Source organism: Rutilus rutilus, assembly GCF_951802725.1.
Source record: "Rutilus rutilus genome assembly, chromosome: 19".
NCBI classification, from domain to species: Eukaryota; Metazoa; Chordata; class Actinopteri; order Cypriniformes; family Leuciscidae; genus Rutilus; species Rutilus rutilus.
In genome coordinates this window covers 9832555-9853301 of record NC_140232.1, presented here as the reverse complement: position 1 = coordinate 9853301, position 20747 = coordinate 9832555, and the positions used below count along the sequence as shown (strand labels likewise).

The 20747-nt window shown below is 39.3% G+C and overlaps 1 protein-coding gene across 1 annotated transcript in view; it reads right to left on the bottom strand.

Annotated features, from left to right (window-relative positions):
* Positions 1–20747, bottom strand: part of mtor (mechanistic target of rapamycin kinase) — a 222836-nt gene that overhangs the window by 51944 nt on the left and 150145 nt on the right. The window contains exons 38-43 of the mRNA XM_084388404.1: positions 17858–17975; positions 10316–10513; positions 8292–8392; positions 6667–6763; positions 6136–6234; positions 3464–3586 (exon numbers count right to left, since the gene is read on the bottom strand). Coding sequence (XP_084244530.1) covers positions 3464–3586; positions 6136–6234; positions 6667–6763; positions 8292–8392; positions 10316–10513; positions 17858–17975 — 736 coding nt within the window. The remainder of the gene's footprint in view (positions 1–3463; positions 3587–6135; positions 6235–6666; positions 6764–8291; positions 8393–10315; positions 10514–17857; positions 17976–20747) is intronic.

Here is a 20747-nt window from a genome sequence, read left to right as displayed (position 1 = left end):
AAGTTCCTTAAATGATCACAAAATATTATGAATACTTAGAGTACGACTACTGGGCCATTCGGCTTCTATAAATTCTTGATTGCATTGATGTAGTTTTCAATCTGGTTTCTGACTTATTTCTGCCAGTGGGCTTATACATTCTAATCATTATATGAGTTTTTTTATGATTTATTTATTTATTAATTTATTTTCACTGCAGATATTATTTGTTGTTTTATTATTATTTGTTCTCATTTTTCTTTATGGTATTCTGATTGGTGTTTTTAATGATGTGTTGTAAAGCATGTTGGCCAGCTTCTGCTGTATAAATGGTGTTATATAAATAAACTCTGACTTTAGCAGTAAAAAGAAAGTTCCTTTAATATATACAGTGAGGAAAATAAGTATTTGAACACCCTGCTATTTTGCAAGTTCTCCCACTTAGAAATCATGGAGGGGTCTGAAATTGTCACCGTAGGTGCATGTCCACTGTGAGAGACATAATCAAAAAAAAAAAAAATCCAGAAATCACAATGTGTGATTTTTTTAATTATTTATTTGTATGATACAGCTGCAAATAAGTATTTGAACACCTGAGAAAATCAATGTTAATATTTGGTACAGTAGCCTTTGTTTGCAATAACAGAGGTCAAACGTTTCCTGTAGTTTTTCACCAGGTTTGCACACACTGCAGGAGGGATTTTGGCCCACTCCTCCACACAAATCTTCTCTAGATCAGTCAGGTTTCTAGGCTGTCGCTGAGAAACACGGAGTTTGAGCTCCCTCCAAAGATTCTCTATTGGGTTTAGGTCTGGAGACTGGCTAGGCCACGCCAGGACCTTGATATGCTTCTTACAGAGCCACTCCTTGGTTATCCTGGCTGTGTGCTTCGGGTCATTGTCATGTTGGAAGACCCAGCCTCGACCCATCTTCAATGCTCTAACTGAGGGAAGGAGGTTGTTCCCCAAAATCTCGCAATACATGGCCCCGGTCATCCTCTCCTTGATACAGTGCAGTCGCCCTGTCCCATGTGCAAAAAAAACACCCCCAAAGCATGATGCTACCACCCCCATGCTTCACAGTAGGGATGGTGTTCTTGGGACGGTACTCATCATTCTTCTTCCTCCAAACACGTTTAGTGCAATTATGACCAAAAAGTTCTATTATGACCAAAAAGTTATATTTTGACCACATGACTTTCTCCCATGACTCCTCTGGATCATCCAAATGGTCATTGGCAAACTTAAGACGGGCCTTGACATGTGCTGGTTTAAGCAGGGGAACCTTCCGTGCCATGCATGATTTCAAACCATGACGTCTTAGTGTATTACCAACAGTAACCTTGGAAACGGTGGTCCCAGCTCTTTTCAGGTCATTGACCAGCTCCTCCCGTGTAGTTCTGGGCTGATTTTTCACCTTTCTTAGGATCATTGAGACCCCACGAGGTGAGATCTTGCATGGAGCCCCAGTCCGAGGGAGATTGACAGTCATGTTTAGCTTCTTCCATTTTCTAATGATTGCTCCAACAGTGGACCTTTTTTCACCAAGCTGCTTGGCAATTTCCCAGTAGCCCTTTCCAGCCTTGAGGAGGTGTACAATTTTGTCTCTAGTGTCTTTGGACAGCTCTTTGGTCTTGGCCATGTTAGTAGTTGGATTCTTACTGATTGTATGGGGTGGACAGGTGTCTTTATGCAGCTAACGACCTCAAACAGGTGCATCTAATTTAGGATAATAAATGGAGTGGAGGTGGACATTTTAAAGGCAGACTAACAGGTCTTTGAGGGTCAGAATTCTAGCTGATAGACAGGTGTTCAAATACTTATTTGCAGCTGTATCATACAAATAAATAGTTAAAAAATCATATATTGTGATTTCTGGATTTTTTTTTTTTAGATTATGTCTCTCACAGTGGACATGCACCTACGATGACAATTTCAGACCCCTCCATGATTTCCAAGTGGGAGAACTTGCAAAATAGCAGGGTGTTCAAATACTTATTTTCCTCACTGTATATTTTTGAACATTCATGCAATGTTATCATTATTGTTTTTGGTTTATTGCAATTAAAAAATGCCTTGTCATCATGAGCATTGTGCTATATATTTCACAGAATTCATTCATGGTGGGTTTGAAGACAGACAGCAAGTGGTGTGTGGAACACTCAAATGTTCTAGATTCAGTAAATTGAGTAAATTATTAGGACATTTTAATTCTGGAGTGAACCAATACTTTAACTGCATCCTGCTGACTCTTAAAAAAATTTATTTTCTATGCTTTCACTATTTCTTAAATCCTACTATTATAGACCATGTTTGAAACCTTACATTGTTAGCTGTGGGTTGGTAAATTAATACATTTAAATGAAATGTAAATTCACATATTTCAGCCTTTAGACCAAAAGGCTGACATCATGAGAAACAAATTTAAGTTAGTCCAAACTAATGACTGGCATTGTATGCGAATAAAATACCTTTACAATAACAAAGAGCAAGGAAATAAACTTGTTGGTCTGGAGCTTTGGTTTTGCTTATGTGTTGTAAAGCATGTTGGCCAGCTGCTGCTGTATAAATGGTGTTATATAAATAAACTCTGACTTTAGCAGTAAAGTGAAAGTTCCTTTAATATTTTTTTGAACATTCAAGCAATGTTATTGTTTTGGGTTTATTGCAATTAAAAATGCCTTATCATGAGCATTGTGCTATATGTTTCACAGAATCCATTCATGGTGGGTTTGAAGACAGACAGCAAGTGGTGTGTGGAACACTCAAATGTTCTTGATTCTGTTCAGCTGCCCAAAATACTGTGGGCAGCTAAACAGAATCTTGTTACTGTGTAACAAAACCAAGGCAATGGCCAAGTAACTAAAGGCTGAATGTCCAGAGAACAGGAATAATGCTCTGGAACCCCCTCCAGCTTTGTTTTTACTCATATGCAGGATATGCTTATGTTCTTTGAGCAATTTGTTGATGTAATGAAATTTATTATATACCTACAATAGACACAAGAGACAAGCCACAAGCAGAAACAAAAATCTTTTTTTGAAAAGAATAAATAAAAGATAATAAATTATAGTCTCTCTCATTTTATTAATAAATAACTTTTAATCATTTAACCATTCCAGCTTCTTGGCCCCACTGGCAATCCAAACAAATTGTTGGAAAAATATTTCTGGTTTATTTCTGTCAAGTGTAAGCGACGATGCAGGCAGCAGAGAATGCAGGTGACGACTGCAAGTGACGAAATGAGTGAGAGTACAAGTCTGAGAGTGAGTTTGAATAGTTTTTTTTTTTTTTAAATCTCAAATTTACATTCACAGAAAAACTCACTATTTATGGAAACTTGTAGCTCATTCTCATAGCACATTCTGTAAAGCTTGTCTGAGTGAGCAAAATCAACCAAGAGGGAGAGGAACATAACCAAAGGCCAATGTGTCCATAATAAAACATTTATTATTCAGACAGTCAAACTGAATGTGCACTCGTACCATAATGGCTTGCTGGACCAGGGTGTTGCAGTGCTCACACATGTTCTTCAGGATCTTGTTGGCTGCATTGTGGCGGGCAGTGGTGGTGGACTTGGAAGCCACAGTGAGTGGATAAATCAAAGCCTTTAAGTGTGCAAACAGAAAGCCTATGAATCAAACTGCTGCTAACAAAGGTCACAGGCCATATGATTCATGCACACTACAAGTAAAAAGTTTGGGCACACCTACCCATTCTTTGTCATGACTATTTATCACATTTTAGAATAATAAGTCATCACAACTATGAAATAACACAAATGGTACTAAAGGTGTAATATTTGTTGGTTCTTTGTCTAGATTCCAAGTCTGCAAACTCATTCTGTCAAATGTCTTGAGTTTTTGTCTCTGAATTTTTCTGAGCTTTTAAAACAGCATTGAATGAATTCCCATGTGTGCTGATACTTTTTTTTTTTTTTTTTTACTTCTGACTAAAATGTCAGTTTTGTAAAGAAATACATACATAGACATAAACATACTGTATGTTTGTCTAATTAAACTAAAACCAGGTCAAGCAATTAGACCAGAACCACTTTAACTTAACCTTCCTTATCTCCATACACACAACATCACTGGGACCTATTATACAGGGACATGGTTTCCCCCACCATTGCTACATGTATGCTGATGACACACAACATACATTTTCATTTACATTTACATTTAGTCATTTAGCAGACGCTTTTGTCCAAAGCGACTTACAAATTAGGTTTTATCTAATTCATTTATAAGGAATCATTTAATCTAGACAATCACATGTTTGTGAAGACAGAACTTCTTGTCTTCCCAGCTACTGTGATGGTACAATTAAGTTTCACCATCCAGCTAGGATCATTAATAATAATGCCAACCAGGTCAGCCAGAAATCTTGTAATCTTTGATGACCAACTGACCTTTAAAGACAACAATGCAAAGACAACACAGTCATGCAGCATGTTTGCATTCCACAACATCAGGAAGATCAGGACCTTAATGAGAATGCTGCAAACTTCTACAAATGATCCAAGATGCAGCAGCACTCTTCTCCAATGAGCCCAAGAGAGAGCCCACATCACACCTTTCTTTACCTCTCTGCACTGGCTATCGATTGCTTTATGCGTACAGAAAAGTCATGAGCACCAAAAAATATTACCTCCACTTACCGAATACAGGATTCTGGAGAAGATGTAGACTTGAAGAGCTTACATCCCCTCCAGAATCCTGTAGTCAGTGAGTGAGCGCCGCCTCACAGTACCATCACAGAAAGGCATAAAATCACTTTCCAGACATTTTCATTCAATGTTCCTTGGTGGTGGAATGATCTTCCTGCAAAATCCCTGCGAAAGCTCAGACAATATTCAAGAAACAGCTAAATACTCATCTCTTCTGTGAACACTTAAAAGGATTATTTCACTCCAGAATTAAAATTTTCTGATAATTTACTCACCCCCACGTCATCCAAGATGGTCATGTTTTTCTTTCCTCAGTCGAAAAAGAAATTAAGGTTTTTGAGGAAAACATTCCTCAAGGAATAAGTGTCTTTTCTAGCGAATCAATCTGACATTTGACCGATCGTTTCGCTAGATAAGATCCTTATTCCTCGGCTGGGATCATGTAGCCTTTGAAGCTGCATTGAAACTGTATTTGGACCTTCAAACTGTTGTACCCCATTGAAGTCCACTATATGGAGAAAAATCCTGGAATTTTTTTCTCTAAAACCTTAATTTCTTTGCGGCTGAGGAAAGAAAGACATGAACATCTTGGATGACATGGGGGTGAGTAAATTATTAGGAATTTTTAATTCTGGAGTGAACCAATATTTTAACTGCATCCTGCTGACTCTTAAAAATAATTATTTTCTATGCTTTCACTATTTCTTAAATCATACTATTCTAGACAATGTTTGAAACCTTATATTGTTAGCTGTGGGTAAAAGTGTCTGGTAAATTAATAAATTTAAATTAAATGTAAATTCACATATTTAAGCCTTTAGACCAAAAGGCTATCATGAGAAACACAATTAAGTTAGTCCAAACTTATGACTGGCATTGTATGTGAATAAAATACCTTTACAATAACTAAGAGAAAGGAAATAAACTTGTTGGCCTACATAATCTGGAGCTTTGGTTTTGCTTATGTTTTTAAATAAGAGAACACTATCAAGTTGTACACCAACTACAGTCAACAACAAAAACTCTTCTTGAATAATGTAAAAATATAATTTTTTTGCTATATGCAGTAATAAAATACACTTTCCCTTACATCACGTAATGCAACCGAATGCACTAGGTATGACTGTGAATGTGTAATGTTAAGGTGATGAGAGATAATAGTGTGTACTTTCAAATGCAGTCAAGTGTGTCAATAAGTAAAAAATACCTATTGGTATATTTGGTTTTTGATAGTTATGCATTCCACCAGACGAGCATCCAATTTCATGGAGCAGGAAAAAGTCACTTATCAGACCTCTATTCAACAGTATGTAGCTCCCCAACAGAGTACTTCTAACAGACCAATTAACAGATTTTCACTAGATTTTTTTTTTTTAAATAAGAAGATGTGAGATGATAAAAAATGTGCCTTTATCATGGAGATGGAGCTTCTATGTGCATTACTCTAACGGATGCATAGTGATCATTACTCATTTTTATATATACCTGGGGGTGGTAGCGGCCAATGTCGGTGAGTAGCTGGTGAATAAGACGTCCCACCAGAGCACGTGGGGTATCAATTCGTGCTATCAGTTGAGGGATGACCTGATTACAAGGAGGAAGATAATACATGTTCTTTTTGCAGCGATTTTAAGCTAAATTCTGCCGTTAAGCAATTTTCTTTAATATCAGCATTTTTGCCTTGTTTTAGAGTAAAAATATGTAAACATCCTTTAACGAACATACATTTGTTTGGGAAGCAAAATTGTGCAAAAATAATAATAAGAAATAATAAGACTTCATAAATTGAGTTTATCTTTCTTACCTCATTAGCAAATTGATCTTAATTATTTTAAGCATAAAACTCAGTACATTTTTCTAGATGTGTGCAGATCTACAAATCTAATCAAATCTAATAAAACCACATTTGAACACAAAGTGCTGCTGCCAATGGTAATAGATTTTAATTCGATTTTAAATAACTTTTTGTTGCAATCAGGACCCTGCTTATATATAGAAAGCTGGAAATGGCCTTACCTGTAACCAGGTGTCTATTTGAATGGTCTTAATACCTTCAACTAGAGCTTCATTCACCTCAGGCCAGTGGCCATAATCAAACCATAAAGTCAGGACTCTAAACGTAAAGGAACAAAGACATGGTCAAACACAGTCTGAAGTTACTCCATGAATTGTATTTGAATTCAATATATTTAAATTGTTTTTTGTTTGGTGCTGTACAGAAGTATCTATTGCTGCATTTCAGAGAAAGCATCTCATATCATCCCACAAGTGCAGCTTCATTCTTTCACTGCTATAGGACAAGAAGAACCAACAAATTTTTTTACAGCATCAAAATGCCCACTAAACTACTAAAAAAACGTGCTTCCTATAGTTTTAGAACTCTTCTCAATTCTCAATACTATGAACTGTATTCTTAGGACATGTTCCGAGAACATTCATGCTGGCAGTCATTTAAATTGGCATGAAAAAGGAAGTTGCGTTTGTCTTTTCTTCCCTATTGTAATGTATATCCAAGTAAAATGGCTTCTGAAATGAGAAAAAATATAAGGTGGAACTTGATTTTGTTCATTGGGAATGGACTGGAACATTGAAATCTTTGTCATCTGCCACTGCTGTGATCTCATGTGAGTGACAGGTTGCTGGAGGGAAGGGGAAGTCATTTTGATTAAAGATTATGAGGGCATAAGAATTGTCCTAGTTGATTTAATGGTTACTTTAACCACTCATCAAGAAACTATAACTTAATCCTTGTTAATTATACACCCATTTTAAATTCCATCCCATTTCTGTATAAAATATTCTAGAAAAAGTTGTGTCTGCTCAATGAGCTCTTTTTGCTGTCAGGATTTAGACTCCATCAGAAGACATTGTGGACAGCTGACACAAAAACATTCACATTATTCATATTCTATGCGGTGGTCAGTTCACAGCAGTGACAGAAATTAACTTTTTTTTTTTTTATTAAGCCCCTTATTTTTATTAAGGGGCATTTTTACCTATATAAGGTCATTTCTTTCTAAACTTATTAGATGCATGTGTCACCTTTTATGTCAAATTCTAACATTCAAATTCAATTCAATTAGAATAATAACACAGTACAAGGCTGTGACCAATGAAATGAAATCATTATCAACAAAATCCATCTTTACAGTCCAAAATTTTAATTCAGTATTTAAATATAAAATTATTTCTAATTTTAACTTTTTAATTAAAAGGTACTTTAAATATGTTTTACACATTCCTTTACACATTTTATAAGCTCTTCACAAGTTCTCAGCCGGTCAAAATACCATCATATGCAGGCTATGCACATACAATGAGTGCATTTAGCCCAGCACACATCATTGTTTTGGATGTTCGGTAAGTTTTGTGGCGAAATATATAAATCTGCCCAAACGAACCAAGAGAACTGAACTACAAGTGTGAACACACTCTTAAATAGCTGGTTCAGTTGTGTTTGATCAGTGCTGGAGCTGAACTGTGCAGGAAGGTAGATTTCCAGGAACAAGATTGGGCGCCCCTGGTCTAAGTGAAAATGTAGTGTTTCAGCACAATTTAAAACAATATTGCAGCCTCTAAACAGACTCAGAAATATACATACAGTACTATAGTGTTGCCTAGACTACTAAGTGCTGACTTACCTCAGAGTGTCCTGTAAGTTATTTCCACGTGAGAGTGAGATAGATCTGAAGAATCCTTGCACTGCAGGTACTGTGTACAGAAGGAGAGTCTTGGACAAATCCTGAAACATAAAAATCATAGAATTCAACCATAACTACATGAAAGCCAACATAAATAAAAATAGTTTCATATGTAAATCCATGTAATTTCTTTCGCATACACTTTTAAGTGCATGTGCTAACTTCATGTTTCTGACTTCAAGCTCTTGGGACTGAATGTCAATGCATTTGCTGTTTATTTGAGATGGTCCTCACTGCAGAACACGAGATCCAGGGGGCGAGGTTGGATCCAGATCCAACTCCTCCCACTTTTTATACTTTGCTCTACTAGATTAAGCATATTTGTGAAGTTGCAACATTTGAGTGTGTTGTGTGCATGATGTAGTGCAGGGCAGTGTGAAAGGATGAATGAGTGATTTATCATTTCATTCTATGTGTAAGTTCTCATTTTGAATGTCCTGTGGTTTCCCTCTAATGTTGGTGTGTTATTAGTGATTAGTCAGTGTGCTTACAATGTGCTCTCAATGTCGTTTTCCTTATGTTTCGCGTTCAAAGTTTCCCTACTGTATTCAGTGTCTGTTTTACCTTGTGTTAATAAATGTTTATTTTCTATTTCATTGTGCTGGTAATGCATTTTGCATGCATTTACGTAAATGTAAGCACTTATTATGTTATATAAATTAAGTCAAATGCCCTTGTGAAGTCATTTATAAGTATAAAATTGCAGAAGACCTGATAGTGCTGCTATACTTCTTTAGTCACATACAGCTTTATAATAATATGCAATATTACTCTAATAGTGCCTACTTATTAATCTACTTAAGTATTTGAAGTCAGCCAATCAAAGAATACACTTCTTTTTAAGAATTTTTTATTCTTACATGTAACAAGGAACTATTGGCTTTTCAGGGAAGGTGAAAGGTAATTATTTATGTATTTATTTTTGTTATAATGTTTTGGAGTAAAAGCAGACATTTCTCCAAATGAAAATATTCTAATAAAATACTTGGTTATTGTCCACCACTGTACATAATTATAGGTGCACATTCACACAATGTACAAACTAAAGTGTTTGTAACTAACCATTTAAAATGTTATTAAATCAATTTAGTTAAAAAATATATATATTTTTTTTTTTTCAAAAGAATAACTTACTTTAGTTTATAACTCAATGTGGAAACGGTAGCGCAACAGCACGAGTAAGTATGACGTGTCTTGTGGCAACACTCCAATCAAAATTCAGCTCCTCCCCCTGGATCTTGTGTACTGCAGTAAGGAGCTACTGGTTTATTTGCCAAAATGTCTGATAAACATTATTTTACTTTCCATGCAATTCCGGGTTTTAAACTGTTGATACCTTGTTAATAGCAACAGTCTCTAGATTTGTTCATATGGCATGAAAAACACATAAGAAGATGAAAGATCCCAATCCATTTTATTGTTTAAACTTGTTTATAACCTAGTTCTGGCAACCCTAGATGGCGCAGGCTGATAGGTCTTACTCATTTGGCAGCGATCACGTCATTATCTACATAGCCAAGCTGATTGGTTGTTGCTGCATCAGCGGCCCAACATTCAAACAAATACTGGTAGTGTTGCTGGTAGCAGTACAAGCTTTTCAGCAAGCTTTCCCTCCACCTTCCCAGCTCCACCTGTATAAATCTGCTACGGGGGTTAATTCATGTATGTTGCATGTGCAGCAACATGTCTTATATGCTTACAGCAATGTCTGTGAATGTATCTGCAGCAGCAGCAGCGTAGCAGATCTATTCCACCAAGACCAAAAACATTAACATTGCCATATCCCTTACCATGCCAATCTCTTATTACCATACCAATCTCCCAAGAGTTGTCATGCCAGAACTTGTTTTAGAAAATTGTTTACAAGTTATTTGGAAATACAGTAAAGGTGAATATTGGAGAAGCTTTGCACACAAGCAAATAATACTTCAGTGTTTGATGTCTGGCTTTGGTTTGTTCCTCACCTCATTGACTTTCTTCTGTCCAGGGGAGGGTACAGGACTGTGCTCTGTGCTGTCTGCTTCACTGTCACTGTTACTGGCTTCGCTGTTGGCACTGGCACCACTTGCGTGTCGTAGTTTTTTCTTTTCATCCCGGCCCTGGTTCTGGTGCTTGTAGTGAAGCACGGCTTCAAAGTTCATTACTGCCCAAGCGTGCCAAGCCTGCAGAGGCAATATCTTTTATCTCAGGTTTTGACAAAATTGAAAACAACATCACAGATCCAAATATACATAACTAAACAGAACAGAACATACACACAACTGAACAGTTTAGTTGTTAGCTTGCTATTTTTTCAGTCCATGTGATAGTAAAAAAAAAAAAAAAAAGGTCAACTGCAAAAAAGATTACAGGATAAACAACAGCAATCTGTATCCAATAAAAAAAAAACCTTGGTAAATGACTTGAAAAGTCATGTACACAGGAGATCCCCCCCGCAATATGATTTGAAGCTCTTTTGCAAGGAGTGGGAAATAAATGAACAAATCAAAGTGGGATGAGTTGATAGACTCTTATTCAAAAAGATTGTCAGCTGTATTAAAAAGTAATTAAATCAAGTATTAGTTGAGGGGGGTGTGCCCTTGTGTAACTAGGTTATTTTAAGTATTTCATATTTTTGATTTTCCTTTTATATTGTTTTGCCTATATTAATTCAAACTCTTTTCAATTAATGTTTTAGAATAGCATACTGTAGTTAACCAAGATCACATGTATAGAATGTTTGGTATCTTTGTGATGCAATTTTAATTTCCTGTATGCTGTATTTTGTGTATCTATTGATATGTTTGTGGGTGTGGGATCTGTGTGTGTGTTGCTTGTTTGTTGCTTAGAAACCAGCTGATCACTTAATCAGCCCGCAGCTGCAGCTAGTTAATTCTGTTTGTTAGCTGCCTATATCTAGCGGGAGTGATTATTGCATGGTGTCGGTTTGTCATTCCTGTTTGTGCTCTCTTACCCAGTTCCAGTGCCTGGTTTCCTTGCGGAGATAATTCCTAGATCTCGTCTGTGTTCCCAGACTTCTGGAGATCGTTGGAGTCCTCATCTTCCAGTTACCGTTTGACATCCGCTCAAGGACTATTCATATCACTCATCCTCTCCTGTATATCTGCTTCCAGGTCACCCGCCTGCTAATCGTGGTGTTTTTGAGTGTTTCCATCAGTTCAACCCGTTTGTCAATAAACTGCTTGCTTGCAATTGGATCTTCGACTCTCATTGTGACAGAACGAACCAACCCATCATTAGATCCAGCAAGCACGGCGGAATTGCAGAACGAACTGACCAACATGTGGATACCGCGGAGTGAGGTTTTTCCACCTGGAGGAGATTCAGGGTCTCATATTTCCTTGTTTGAGTATTTTGCCATGTGTGCGCGAAGGACCGAGGAGGCTGCAGCGCCGCCTCGCTCTCGTAGACGAAGGAGGAAGCGGGCGTCCACCGTCCCTCAAGACATGGAGGTCGTCACGTCTGCCGATCCAGAGACTGTTCAGGTCACGTCTGCCGATCCAGAGACTGTTCAGGTCACGTCTGCCGATCCCAGAGACTGTTCAGGTCACGTCTGCCGATCCAGAGACTGTTCACGTCATGTCTGCCGATCCAGAGACTCTTCACGTCACGTCTGCCGATCCAGAGACTGTTCACGTCATGTCTGTTGGTCCAGAGCTGTCCACCATCAGTCCTGCCATGGCCAAGAGGGCTGTCTTCACTTTCTATGCATTGGTTGTTGTGCATGCATGGAGGAAGCATATGAGTTCTGCCGATCCAAAGACTGTTCACGTCACGTCTGCCGAGCCAGTGTCTCCGGACAAGATGGCCACCGCCGAGCCAGTGTCTCCGGACAAGATGGTCGCCGCCGAGTCAGTGTCTCCGAACAAGATGGCCGCAACTGAGCCAGTGTTTCCGGACAAGATGGCCACCGCCGAGCCAGTGTCTCCGAACAAGATGGCCGACGGCGAGCCAGTGTCTCCGAACAAGATGGCTGACGCCGAGCCAGTATCTCCGTACAGGATGGCCGCCGCCGAGCCAGTGTCTACGAACAAGATGGCCGCCGCCGAGCCAGTGTCTCCGGGCAAAATGACCGTCACCGAGCCAGTGTCTCCGGACAAGATGGCCGCCCGCCGAGCCAGTGTCTCTGGACAAGATGGACGTCACCGAGCCAGTGTCTCCGGACAAGATGGCCGTCACTGAGCCAGTGTCTCCGGACAAGATGGCCGCTGCCGAGCCAGTGTCTCCGGACAAGATGGCCACCGCCGAGCCAGTGTCTCCGGACAAGATGGTCGCCGCCGAGTCAGTGTCTCCGAACAAGATGGCCGCAACTGAGCCAGTGTTTCCGGACAAGATGGCCACCGCCGAGCCAGTGTCTCCGAACAAGATGGCCGACGGCGAGCCAGTGTCTCCGAACAAGATGGCTGACGCCGAGCCAGTATCTCCGTACAGGATGGCCGCCGCAGAGCCAGTGTCTACGAACAAGATGGCCGCCGCCGAGCCAGTGTCTCCGGGCAAAATGACCGTCACCGAGCCAGTGTCTCCGGACAAGATGGCCGCCCGCCGAGCCAGTGTCTCTGGACAAGATGGACGTCACCGAGCCAGTGTCTCCGGACAAGATGGCCGTCACTGAGCCAGTGTCTCCGGACAAGATGGCCGCTGCCGAGCCAGTGTCTCCGGACAAGATGGACGTCACCGAGCCAGTGTCTCCGGACAAGATGGCCACCACCGAACCAGTGTTTCCGGACAAGATGGCTGCCGTCGAGCCGGTGTTCGAACCTGTTCCTGAGCCGGTGTTTGTTCCTGTTCCTGAGCTGGTGTCTGTTCCTGTTCTTGAGCTGGTGTCTGTTCCTGAGCCGGTGTCTGTGTTTGTTCCTGAACCGGTGTCTGTTCCTGTGCCATGGTCGCCCGAAGGGCCTGCCCCGTCCTGGTCGCCTGCACAGCCTTGCACCGCCCTGGTCGTCTCCACCATGGCCACCTGAAGGATCGTCTAAACCTGGTCATCTCCACCATGGCCACCTGAAGGGTGGTTTCCACTGTGGCCGGCCGAGGGGTCTGCCTGCTCCACCCGGGCCACCTGTTAAGCCATCTATCCCGTTTCCTATTCCTCTCCATGGACCTGGCCCCCCATCCCTCCCCCTGACCTTCCACCGTCCACCTCCCTCCTGGACTCTTGTTTTTTTTTTTTTTTTTTTGAGTGTCTGGTAGCCGCTCCTTAGAGGGTCTGTCACAGTGTCTGATTTTGTGTATCTATTGATATGTTTGGGGGTGGGGGATCTGTGTGTGTGTTGCTTGCTTGTTGCTTAGAAACCAGCTGATCATTTAATCAGCCCGCAGCTGCAGCTAGTTAATTCTGTTTGTTAGCTGCCTATATTTAGCGGGAGTGATTATTGCATGGTGTCGGTTCGTCATTCCTGTTTGTGCTCTCTTACCCAGTTCCAGTGCCTGGTTTCCTTGCAGAGATAATTCCTAGATCTCGTCTGTGTTCCCAGACTTCTGGAGATTGTTGGAGTCCTCTTCTTCCAGTTACCGTTTGACATCCGCTCAAGGACTATTCATATCACTCATCCTCTCCTGTATATCTGCTTCCAGGTCGCCCGCCTGCTAATCGTGGTGTTTTTGAGTGTTTCCATCAGTTCAACTCGTTTGTCAATAAACTGCTTGCTGGCAATTGAATATTCGACTCTCATTGTAACAATCAAACTTTGTATGCAACACACCCTGCTAGAATGTGAAGATGAGGATGCTGAGCTAAAAGTCTTCGAATGACACTTAAGTTTGTGCCAGACTCCAGCCTTGATGATCCAAGATCTTCTGTATCAACCAGGTTCTCTCTCACCAATACAACGTCACTAAAGATCCACTGGAGCCCCAACAAATGGCATCAGGATTCTTTTTCAAACAGGCAAGATGTGCAAGTATCAGACTTTTTCTCATGATTTGATATATTAAAGGTGAGGTGTGAAGTTTCTATGACACTAATGGCAGCTAACGGAAGTACAAAAATAAAGCATATTTTGCAAACGCCCCCTTGACCTCCTCCAACTAAAATATCACATATATAGCTCTTATGGCATGTCTGATGGCATGTCTCAATAGGTAAATGTAGCTACTTTCAAGAAAAGTCAAATGAAGCATTCAATGAAGCATCTATTGCAGTGTGTTGCATTGCAATGCCCTATTCGCTTTGATGTGTTCATGAACCAGTTAATCTTTAAAGCAGGGCTCGAACCAGTTCAAGGAAAGAAAAACAAAAACAAATAAAATTTTAACAGGAACATAAACAAAAATGAAAACAAAATCAAGTTTAAATGTTCTGAATGGAAACCCTGATTTGAAATTGCCATTAACCAGTTAATAACGTTGTTTTATTGTTCTGCTTAAGATTTTAATTTGTTAGTCAACCAATCATAAATTCAAATAGTAAGACCTATGCAAATGTAACGTTGACACATCCAACGTGAGTGAAATGCCCGTGCTTTGCTGTCAAGTCATCCTATGTTATTTCGAAAGGCAATGTGCTGGCATTAGCAGTTGGATCGCAGGAGTTTATCTGAGTATATGTTAGCATGGCAGGTTATATCCAGCTTGGAAATTGCAGGTTAGTGTTAAACAGAATTATTATTTTTTTTACGATTAAACACCTTGTTGTCAAAGTTAGTATTGTGGCTTTATGTGTGGTCAGACACGTGTCGTTATATTATCAGCATTTTTCCAAAATCAAGCTCAAATGGGAGTTACAAGGTTTTTCACCAGCGAATGTCAGAGATTTGTGTTTTGTCCATCATTAGACAGCCACATGATCTGAGGCTGTAAATGTTTTAATCAACTTTCAGGTTACAAAGGTTATTGTAGCTATGTGGGCGGTCCGTTTTTACTGTCGTTTAATATATTCGGCAAAAAGCTTGTTATGAAAGATGAAGTGTTACATGTATTGTGTCAGGACCGGCTTTGCCGTGCTGCTGGGCAGCTTGTTGTTTGTCTGTGTTTTATGGTTGCTGTCTGTCTGTCTGTTTTAGTCCTACAGTTGGAGCTGTAGGCTGGCCGTGAAGGTTAATGGATGACCTGTTAAAAGAGGCCTTCCGGGGTCTCGTGTTCTCTCTCCTCTTCGGGCCGTCGGTCCGTGCGGCTGGTGGCTGCCTCGCTTGTCGCACTTACCTCCTCTCACCACCCGTTTCATTCTACTGACGAACACTACACTTTTGGTTAATCATTACATTTACTGATACACTTCTATTTGTTGTTAAATAAACACTCTTTGTTAAATGTAGCGATCGGTGTGGTCTCCCCTTTCATGTTGCGATCACTGTATGAGCCAAGTGGTCGTAACAATTGGCTATAACTAGACAGCAAATACCAGACTAAGGCATTGTTCTCCGCTCCTCAAATACATAAAACATTAGTTTTTACACACATTGTGTTTTGAATAAAGAAAACACTGCAAACAAGCAGAAACAGTCTCTAAAATACGTGCAGGACTTAATTCACGATTGGGGCGGATGGAGCTACTGTATGAGGTTTTGCCGACAGTTTGAGGATCCGCTGGAGTTACGAGGTTTAGTCACAAGCTCTTAAGCCCTATTCGCACTGGATTAGTATTATCTGGGGACCTCGTGTGATTTAGAAATTACCCACCCACATCTGAATTTCGTGTGGCGCATTCGCACGGGATAAGCGAAGCCTGTGATTTTACTTGAATTTACTGACTTATCTCCCGGATATGATGTCAATAGGCTATTGCTTGGAAATGTCTTGTCGTTATTATAGGTCTAGCTGTATGATATATCATAAACAGAAGAATGTTCCTTACTGCATGCTGCTATACATGTCATCCATCTCCATCCTCCATCCTTCTGATGGTTTTCAGCTTTCTCTTTCTGCAAATTGTATAGTTGTATCGTATGGTGTATAGCGATATGACCCAGCACCCAAAATACTATCAAAACACTCCAACGTAGCCTCCATTCTTTGCAAAAGATGGATAAAAAAGCGCACAGGAAACAAAAACCTTGAAAAAATTATGTACACCCCCCCGCACAGAGATGCCGATTCGCATGGGACTAATATTATCACAGGACCTCGGTGTTCGGCGAAATATGGTAGGTCATTTGCGGGGGAATTTTTACTCTACAAATTACAGACATGGCCGATTCGTACGGGATTAAGATCACAGACAACCTCCGCAATTATTATAAATGACTAGAGGTCACCAGGTAATACTTATCCCGTGCGAATAGGGCTTTTGTATAAAGATCAATTTAAGCTCTGGTATAAAGTAGAGGCAAAATTCAAAATAAATAAATAACATTATTAACCGTATTTCTTCTAATCAAACAGAAACGTTAAAATACTGATTCTGCTCGGAGTGAACTGATTGAATTCATTCCCATTTTTTATCCCATAATTTTTTCCCAGCTGAATTTTATATTGTTAGAAAAAAAGTTTTTTTTTTTGTTTTTTTTTAAGTCCCTGAAGCCTTTAAAGGTGGGTTATGTGATTCTCTTTTTTGCCCATTTTTTCAAAATCACTTGAAATCCTATTCCTAACCCACTTACAGCCACTGAACGGGCGGGACTCGGAAAACTCCAGCCAATCATTTCCAAGACCACCTAGAATCATTAGACAGTAAGTGCATCAATCAAACGGTCGTACCATACCCCCCTCCCCCATCCATGTCCATGTTCTTCGAATGGGTGGAGTCAAAGGAAAGAAGGTAGGACCATTTGAGTTGTGTATTTTCAAAATCTGCCAGCCGTTTTTGCAAATCACATATCCCACCTTTAATGAAAAAGTTAGCTAAAATAAAAACCATTAAAAACAAACAAACTTGTTACTAAAAAAAAAAAAAAAAAAAACATTAACTGAAATAAAAGGCAAGTATCAGTTTTTGATGTGGTCTCGAGGATAGTGAAATTTAAGCTAAAATTTTGGTATTGTAAAAACGTAGAAACTACAATAGAAACAAATAGAACTACCGGTACTTATATTGTGATATAATATTTTGGTCAATACCGACCACTCCTACAAAAGAGGAAAAACATACTGTCCTACAGACTGGGGTGTCTAAAATGCATACTTTTTTTTTTTTTATTCCCAAACAGGTGTACTGACCTCTTCGAGTGTGAAAATGTTTTCTCACGTGTCTTCACCCTAATTGCTCAAAAACACTGATTCAATCAGAAGACAAACACACTACTGTGCTGCTCAGGGATGCATTAAGGTAAAATCCTGCTTTGTTTTTTTGTTTGTTGCTATTTTCACTGACCAAGCAAAAACCGACTGACAATGTCCATACAATTACTACTTAATAATTATTTTCATTGTTTTAAATGTTTCCTAAAATTGCTAAGTCCTACATTGTTATTGAATTTGTATTTGTGGTCCCAGACTGTTTTATTTGTCATGATATCATAAACATCTAATGAGGATCAATGAGAATCTGATTTTTGGGTGACAACGTGGACATGTTCTTGAAAGGTTTCATGAGATTTATCCACATACATTTAAAGTTTGTAAGGTTGACGTACCTTGTACCAATTGCGATCATGTTCCGTTGAGTGACTGTAATATTGTAACACTTTAGGGATGGTACTCTCATTGATACCCTGAAGGCTGAGCTGCCACTCCCCCAGCTTCAGAAAACACCTGCACAGAGGAGAAACACATTAGAAAAATGTGGAAAATGTCTTGTGTATTTCCCCCTACCACTACACAAATAATCTCACCTAAATAAACCATGAAAGCAGGGACAGCATCCTACTAAAAGTATAAGGCTTCATTCATACATTAGGTGTTTTTTTCGTGGTAGGGTGTCTGACCTGGCACTGCTTTAACTGGACAGAATTTGATGGCTATGTAGGCAAGGAGCCCAGACTGCCAGGAAACTTCCTCAGAGTTTAAAGCACATCAACTGTTTTTAAGCAATTTATTTGTTCAGCCCTGAATTGACTACTTGCACTGTGCTTTGAGATTTACTTCCGATTTAAAATAAAGTGACTCACTCGTTACCGATGTGGTGATGTGTATGTGTTGTAGTCACCAAGTTAAACACCCAAAACACCACTTAAAATAAGTATTAAAATTATGGAGCTTTTCAAAGACAGAAGTAGTAGTTTTCAGAACATCTTCAGAAATCAATGGAAGAATACATTTTCAAAGTGATAATTCAGCCCAAGCTGATCTGAGAAAGCAATGAATGTCACTGCATTAAAGGAATAGTTCAGCCAAAAATGAAAATTATCCCATAATTTACTCACCCTCAAGTCATTCTAGGTGTATATGACTTTCTTCTTTCAACCGAACACAATTGGAGTTATATTATAATATCCTGGCTCTTCCCAGCTTTGTAAAGGCATTGAATAATGCCCAATGGCCGTACGCACGTTCACGAGAGAGTTACATGGTTTCCGCAAGAGAAGTCTATTCTCACATTGTGAACGTGTACGGCCATTGCCGGAAGCCAGTGATTATAGTTTATAAAGTTTTAAATATGGATTTTTCTTTTGTTGACGTGAACTTTGATAAATTTGCATATAGCAAGGGATTTAAAGGTTGGACTTATAAAAAAATGTTGGATGACTAACTTGTAAGACTAATAAAAATGAAAAACCGCACTCTCAAAGTATACTTTCATAGATTTATTGTTACCATGTCCACACAGAAACGTTTCGGCCTAAGCCGCTTAGGCCGAAACGCGTCTGTGTGGACATGGTAATAATAAATCTATGAAAGTATACTTTGAGAGTGCGGTTTTTCATTTTTATTTTTGATAACTTCTTTATTACTCGCACCCATAAACGATTTGGGAGTTGAGCGCGCTTGTTCTCAATAACTTGTAAGACTAGTCTTAACAGTTTATGCAACTGGCCAATCGGTATTGCTTGTTTTGCAGAGACCCATTTATGTAGCCAAGTGTGAATGGAACCGTATTAACAAATCAGATAGCTATCCGATCAGTAGAAATGCATGAAGTGAACAGGTGTAAACGGGCCCTTGTTTCTTTGCCAGTGAGCTCTGTGCTCTCACGTTTCACACGTACTTTCCTAGCCTTGAAAAGTCTGACGATCTAGTCTGTCATTCTAGTTTTTGGTTTTGCTCACATTTCACAGAACACACCGGTCTCGGACTGCCAAATATAATGTTCCTGGTTCTGGATCCCCTTCCTAGGCCCTGGGCCAGTTGCATAAACATAGCCATTGTGTTAAGACTGTGTCTTAAGAACTAGTATGATCAACTAGAAGTTAGTTAGGGGTAATCAGTCTTACTGTTCGGTGTCAAATTAGACCAATCTACATTTTTATGTTACTGACTTTAAAAAGTTATTAACAGTCTTAGAGAATAAAATTGGATGACTAACTTGTAAGAGTAGTCTTAACAGTTTATGCAACTGGCCAACCGGTATTGCTCGCTTCTCTGGACTGTCTAACTTTCTGACTTGCACTCGCCTGTGATTCTATATTGACTGATCTCAGGCTCTGATCTGTTTGCCTGCTTGTTCGAACGGAGATCTGGGTTGACCCTCGCCTGGCTGTTCTCTCTTTTGCCTACACTCCTTGTGTTGGCTTGGAGGCAGGAAGCTTGTGCTGTTTCGATTTTGAACGTTATCGATAAAGTCTAATTAAACATCTGTCAGCTCTTGTGTCCTTCAGTCCAGAAAACCTGACAAACTACAACAAAAACTACTAGCCCAACTAAGTAAACGGTAAGTAATAAACTTACTTACTAAAAAGAACAAAATAACAAATTACAAGCAATAGCACAAATAAATACAGTAGACCAAAGATACAAATTAAAATTCAGCCGCAAGCGGCAATCACCAGGGTCCAATGACCAATGTGGATGATTAGTAATCAAATTGAAATGTATCTGGGAAATATTTACATTTATTTTAGAAAAATGAAAATGTATCTTGAGGTTTTTACAGCAAAGTCGATCCTGAATCTTCATTGAAAGTAAGTGACACAGAACAACACACAGGTGTCAAAAGGGGAAAATGTTTTGCAAACCATTCCCTCAGACTGTTAAGAGAAGAGAAGTTTGAGTAAAAAATAGTGTAAAAAGGTTTGCTGTCGTAAGGCATGCGATCATTATATTTGTTCTGTATGTGTGTGTGTGTGTGTGTGTGTGTGTGTGTGTATGACTTCAAATTAATGTAAATTTCAAATTAGTTTGAAGATATGATCTGCAGCTCAAAACTTTATTTATCTTAAGCATTTATCTTAAGGTCCTTTTCATATTTATTGTCAAATTCTGTAGAGAGCTATCCACCATCCATTTGAAAAATGTGGGCTGAAATCAACTACAAATGTACTTATATTTCACACAGTAGTTAGAAGAATCAATAATTGAATATTATACCCAATTTTTTGTGACATTAGCTTAGCAACCATGCTACTGAATAAGTAGAAATGCCCATGC